This window comes from Orycteropus afer, unplaced genomic scaffold (genome assembly GCF_000298275.1).
Source record: "Orycteropus afer afer isolate SDZICR_OR568_19922 unplaced genomic scaffold, OryAfe1.0 scaffold00210, whole genome shotgun sequence".
Lineage (NCBI taxonomy): Eukaryota > Metazoa > Chordata > Mammalia > Tubulidentata > Orycteropodidae > Orycteropus > Orycteropus afer.
The window spans coordinates 2,114,806-2,120,805 of NW_006921797.1; the positions used below are offsets into that span (position 1 = coordinate 2,114,806).

Here is a 6,000-nt window from a genome sequence, read left to right on the forward strand (position 1 = left end):
GTTCATACACATTTTGTTTTATGACATTGATTGCAATTCCCCACAGCGTAACAGCTCTCTTCCCACTTCTCTGGCTATGGTCTTTTTCCAGAAAAGGAAGTTGAGACTCAGAGAAGTTAAGTTACATCCTCAAGGTTACAGAACTAAGTGCCAATGGCCTTGGGAAAGCAAAATATAGTTTCACTCTATGGCTCCCGGGTGCATGATGAACACCTGGTTTCCAGAGGGACATTTTTGGCTTTTAGGCTTGTATAAATCTGACCAAATATGCATTTGCTTTGTAAGACTCAGTGTATGTGTGAATATGTATGGATAGAATACTTAACCTTCTGAAAGGAAATAAAGGCTAAATCTGCTGTATCATAAAATGATGGAATGGTTTGTCCACAACTTGCACAGAAAAGCAATATCTCCCAGGCAAGAATCAAATAGCTAGTTCTGTGAATGGGTGAGGCAGAGCCCGCTTCTTGGTGGTATTTCCACTGGCAAAGGGGACTTCACAGAGAGAGATGAGTGAGGTCTGGGAGCTCTGCAGTGTGAGTGAAATGCCAAGTGTGCCAAGTTCCTACCTTCTGATTGATTTTCATCGTCTCTTCAGTGTGGTAGAGAAGGAATTTTTCCCCAGAAGAAGTCAAATTCACATACACTTGGAGGCAGGGATACTGAGAGAGTTTCCAGCAGTCTGGACCACAGCTGAAGGAGCAATTAAATGTTTCTGTGATGGATGCATTGAGCAAGGTGCACTGAGACTCTTCGGTCCACACACTAGAGAGAGAGGGGTGAGAAAGGAACACAGGTCCAAGGAGGTATGACAAGGAGGTGGAATCAGAGGGGTTTTGTTAGCTTTTCACCCTGAAGAGTTTTTTTTTCCAAATCTCTTATATAATTCCTGGCTCTTTGGCTCTGTGTGTAAAGTTTATGCCTTTTTAGAGCAGCTTTAGGCACACTGCAGCATGAACACAAATTTTGCCTGACATCTGAGAACTTTTTCAATGGCTCCCATTGACTATAGTGTAATATTCTCCAATGCCTAGTTTAGATATTTTTTTCCCCTTATTGAACTCATAGGTAAACATAAAGTAATTTTAAAAATCATGTCCTGTACTCACTCTGTATTTCTATATTATAAGCAACTCTCTGTCATACTTCAGTCTTCATCTCTGCAATGCTCTGCTTTGTACTCTCCTTTTCCCAAACCCAGCCCAGTTTGTAGGAAGTGAAGGTGTAAGGGAGAAGGGGAGGGAAGATGGCAAAAGAGTGGCAGGATCTAAGGCCTAACTTGAAAGAAGGAAAGAAAGAGGTATATTTCCTTAAGATCTATCTAGCCAGGGAGGAAAAAAATAACTCAACCCTTTGATTGCACAAAGAGCAATCACTTATTGACACACTTCCTCACTCTGATCAATGTTTTATGTACAAAGTTTCCTTTTGCCCTCCAAACAACCCTGCAAATAGGATACTAATTCGGAGCTCTGGTAGCCTAGTGCCTAAGGCACTTGACTGCGAACCAGAAGGCTGGCGGTTCAAACCCACCAGCCACTCCTCGGAAGGAAGTTTAGGCAATCTACTTCCGCAGTGATACTGCCTTGGAAATCCAGGGAGAGGTCGCTATGAGTTGCAGTATGAGAACTGAAGGTCATGGAAATCAAGTAACAAATCCAAGGACACACAGTTAGTAAGTGATTCCACCCAATCGTGTATTTCTTAAAGGTCAGGCTCATTCCAGTGTGTTATGCTGCCTCTCTATGAACACAATGGAAAAGAAACTCCTGTGGAGATTAATGGTTAATATCAGTGCCCTGGGACCTCTCAACTAGAAAGGTACGAAAAATCTCCAGCTGCCCATTAGTCAGTTTTTCATTTTAAAATATTTATATTTTTATGATCAAAGGTATCATTTGTAATTAGGAGGTAACACACCAGCAATCAATTTTTTGCTTCTGGGTATAAGCTGATTACCATAGTGATTGGAAAACATGTTTTCTTTGCAGCTCAATACTGCTTCCTTCTGCTAGACATGCGTTGATGAGGCCCCCTCCGGTGTGAGGGATGTTTTATGTTAGAGGTAAGCTATTAGACTCAAACCCCTGAGGTGTGGTGAATTCTGTCCTCCTAGGGCAGGGATGGTCAGATTTTGCTTATACTATGAGGTTTTAAGCAGATGTGGGGATCTGGAAGTGGTTTTGGAATCAGGGAATACTTGGGCTTGAAGCATCAGCACTTTCCTTGAGAACAAGCACAGGTAAAGGCCACCAGAGAAACAGAGCAGAGCAGCCACAAATGTGAAAGATAATGTCTTACTTCTAGTAAACTATTGTATTTCAGCTAGATTTTGCTTCTAAAAGGAAAGTATTAATTAATGTGGGGAAATGAATGCTACAGAATGGTTTGATTTTCTTTTGAACTGAAACTTCAATTTTTCATTTGGAAGGGGCTTAAAAAAATTTTTTTTTGAACATTTTATTGTGGTTTGGGTGAAAGTTTACAGAGAAAATTAGTTTTCTATTCCACAATTTTTACACATTTTCTTTCAGTTGCAATCCCTTCAACGTAACTGCGTTCTTGCTACCTCCTCCCTGGCTTTTCCATTTCCATTAGTCTCTTTCCCTCCTCTTTGGCTTTCTGAATTTTGCTTTTGAGCAAATGCTGCCCTTTTGGTCTCTTATGGTTGTTTTGAAGAGTTAGAGTGTTATTATTCACTCCATAGGCCTGTTTATTGTTTGGCTGAAAAGGGATTGCAGGGACTGGGTTCAGTTCTAGATTTGAAGGGTATCTAAGGGCCACCGCCTCAGGAGTTCCAGCAGTCTCTATAAGGTAAATAAGTCTGGCCTTTTTTAGGGTTTTGAATTGTGTTCTACATCATTTGGAAAGGTCTTGTTGCTTTAAAGCAACTCAACCACTGTGAGAACTTCCCCCATTAGTTACATCAGTGCTGGCTTCCCTGTGCTTGCCTAGTCCATTTATGAACAACAGTTAGCTACAGATGCTGTTGGGATTTATTATGTGGCTTACTCAGAGGGGAACATCTTGCAATCTTAGTATGTATTTGCTTTCCTGGTTATTCAGTGACCCTGGGAAAATATTAAATGAAAAGTTCTGTTATGTTAGTGCATAGCGGTATTTCTCTGCTTTGGTAATACATTAGAATCACATGGGGCACTTTAAACAATACTGGTGAATAAGTCCTGCCCAACTGTATCCATTTGCCAGGTGAGTGAGTCTATTGTGACTCACGTGACCTCATGTTTGTTAGAGTAGAACTGAGCTTCATAGGGTTTTCAATGGCTGAGTCTTTGGAAGTAGATTGTCAGACTTCCACCTCTGGGTGGACTTGAACTTCTAACCCTTGTGGTCAGCAGCTGAGTGTGCTACCCATTTGGACAGCCTGGGGACTCCTTCTAGGGCAATAGTGGTAGGGCTGGCATCAGTATTTGTTATGTTCTCAGGAAGTTCTAATGTACTTTTGAGAACCACTGATGTAAAGGGTGATGGACAGATGGATGAGGAGGAAAAGGAATGAAGGTGGAGATGAAGACATGTTAAATGGCAAGAACAGCAGCTCAGGAATTAGTTGGTTGTGAGCTTGAATTTCAGCTTGGGTACATGCTAGAACCATGTGACACCACTGAAATTATTTCACTCCCCTGAGCCTCAGGTTTGATATTTTCATAATGAGTATATTAATACTTCCTTATATAGTAGTTGTAAGAATTAAAGAAATGCATGAGAAGTCCCTGTCACATAGCAGACAATTTATACAATGAGCTATTTTTTATCCTTATTAGTATTTAACAATGTTGAAAAATTATTCTGTGCCAGGTACTATTCTAAGTTATTAGAAAAGAAGGTGAGGAAGAGGAGTTCAGGGTTGATTAAGCAATGGTGGAGGAAGGCCTAGGGGAGCCATACAATAGTGCCCACCCACCCAGTGACATTACCTCTGCATGTATGAGCGGAGGAGCGTGATTCCCAGCAGAAAGTACATCATGATGGAGCACACCATCATGGCCAGTCCCAGGAGAATGGCCCGGTCTTCTCCTGCTTTCAGTGCTGTGACTGTTTTCCTTTTGTCCAGGAGGTCGTGGTCCTTGATTTTTTGGTAAATATTTCTGAGGTTGGAAATAATAGAGTCTTACATGAAGTTCACAGTTAATCAGCATGCCCCTAGAGAGCAGGTAAGTTCTCCCCATGCCTTCCTAGGAGTAGAGAGAGCCCTAGAAGAGCCTTCTAAACCACAACTGAATCCTGCTGAGCCTGCGTAAAATCACTGCTTCCAAACACACACACACACACACACAGGTGCACACACATAAAACCTTGAAAATAATAATAAAAAAAAAAGCTCTCCTTTAGCTTGATGCTCAGGTCTAACTATTAAATCATGTTTTTCATCTTCCCTGACCACAATTCTATTCAAACCCTCCAGCCACTCCACAGAAGGAAGACTGGGTAAACTACTTCTGTAAAGATTTACTGCCTTGGAAACCCAATAGGGGTCACTATGAGTTGGAATCTGCTCAATGGCTGTGGGTTTGGGTTTTGGTAACCCAATTCTCGAGAAAGAAAGCAATTGCCTCAATCCTCAGAAAGTATGCTTTGGGCTTATTACCTTTGCTATTTATCCCCAACTGATCAGCATTGGTCTTTTTATAAATAACCCAAATAAAATATAGTTACATACATTAGGAATTGTAAACTTAATACTTTATTTCCCCTCATCACGATTAGAGAGGATTCACTTTGGTTAATATTTTTCTCAAGCTTAGAGTAGTTTAGGACTCTGAGATTTATAAACATGTGAAGATACAGAGTGGTGACTTAGATTTCCTTTATTATATGTGACAGGACTTGAATGAGTTTAGAAATGCATCAATCAAATCAAGGCCAGACCTCATAACTTTGGATAGTTTTGTAAAAATATTAGAGTAGTGACATGGAATAAAAAAGAACACCAGAATGGAGTGCAAAGTCATAGCCAAATGGTCTCCTGAGTTCAAAACTTGATGTCATTGCTTATTAGTTGTGTGATCATGGACAAGTTCCTTAGCCTTTCAGATCCTTACTTTCCTGAAAATGGAAACAATGTTTGTTTTACTGTATTGTAGTTATTAAATGAGATGACATGTAAGTCACCTGAGAGAATGACTGGCATGAGATAAGTGAGTAATAAATTTTCCCTATCCTCTTTCAAAAGGAGCTCTGGTGGCATAGTGAGTAGGGATTTTGGCTACTAACAGGAAAGTCAGCAGTTCAAACCCACCAGCTGCTCTGTGGGAGGAAGATGAGGCAATCTATTTCCATAAAGATTTATATCCTTGGAAATTTGAGGCTCGCTATGAGTTGGAATCGACTTGATGGCAGTGGGTTTGGTTTTACCCTCTTTTCAAAGGAGCCCTGGTAGCACAGTGGTTAAGCACTCAGCTGCCAACCGAAAAATCAGTGGTTTGAACCCACCAGGTTGCTCCACAGGAGAAAGACATGGCAGTCTGCTTCTATAAAGATTCACAGGCTTGGAAAACCTATTGAATAAATTCTACTTTGAACTGACTCAACAGCGATAGGTTTTTGTATCCTCTTTTCATCATGAGATGGGGAGCTACAGTTTAATGAATGACATGAATATCAGAACATCCTAAAATCGCTACTGTTCTCCAAAGGCTTTTACTAAATGACAGAAAGGCACTGGAATGAAAAGCATACAAAACCTGGGAGTGGAGAAGTGGATTTGAAAAGTCAATATGCATAAAAATAATTTTAGATTTCTCTTTTAATTATTTATCACTGACTGCTCTTGCTGGGTGAACAATAGCCTTAAAAGACTTGGAATTTTCCTAGCATGATGCTAGCTTACTCAGGAGAAGAAACCAGAGTAGAATCCAGAGCAGAGAGGGAAGAGGTATCTGTTGTTTGTATGTTGTTGTTGTTGTTGTTGTTATGTGCCGTCGAGTCAGCCCTGACTCATAGCGACCCCTCCTTGGGTTTCCGAGGCAGTATCACTAC

The 6,000-nt window shown here is 40.7% G+C and overlaps 1 protein-coding gene across 1 annotated transcript in view; it reads right to left on the reverse strand.

Annotated features, from left to right (window-relative positions):
• Positions 1–6,000, reverse strand: part of KCNMB2 (potassium calcium-activated channel subfamily M regulatory beta subunit 2) — a 47,771-nt gene that overhangs the window by 19,918 nt on the left and 21,853 nt on the right. The window contains exons 2-3 of the mRNA XM_007948284.2: positions 3,939–4,109; positions 570–765 (exon numbers count right to left, since the gene is read on the reverse strand). Of these exons, the coding sequence (XP_007946475.1) occupies positions 570–765; positions 3,939–4,109 (367 nt within the window). The remainder of the gene's footprint in view (positions 1–569; positions 766–3,938; positions 4,110–6,000) is intronic.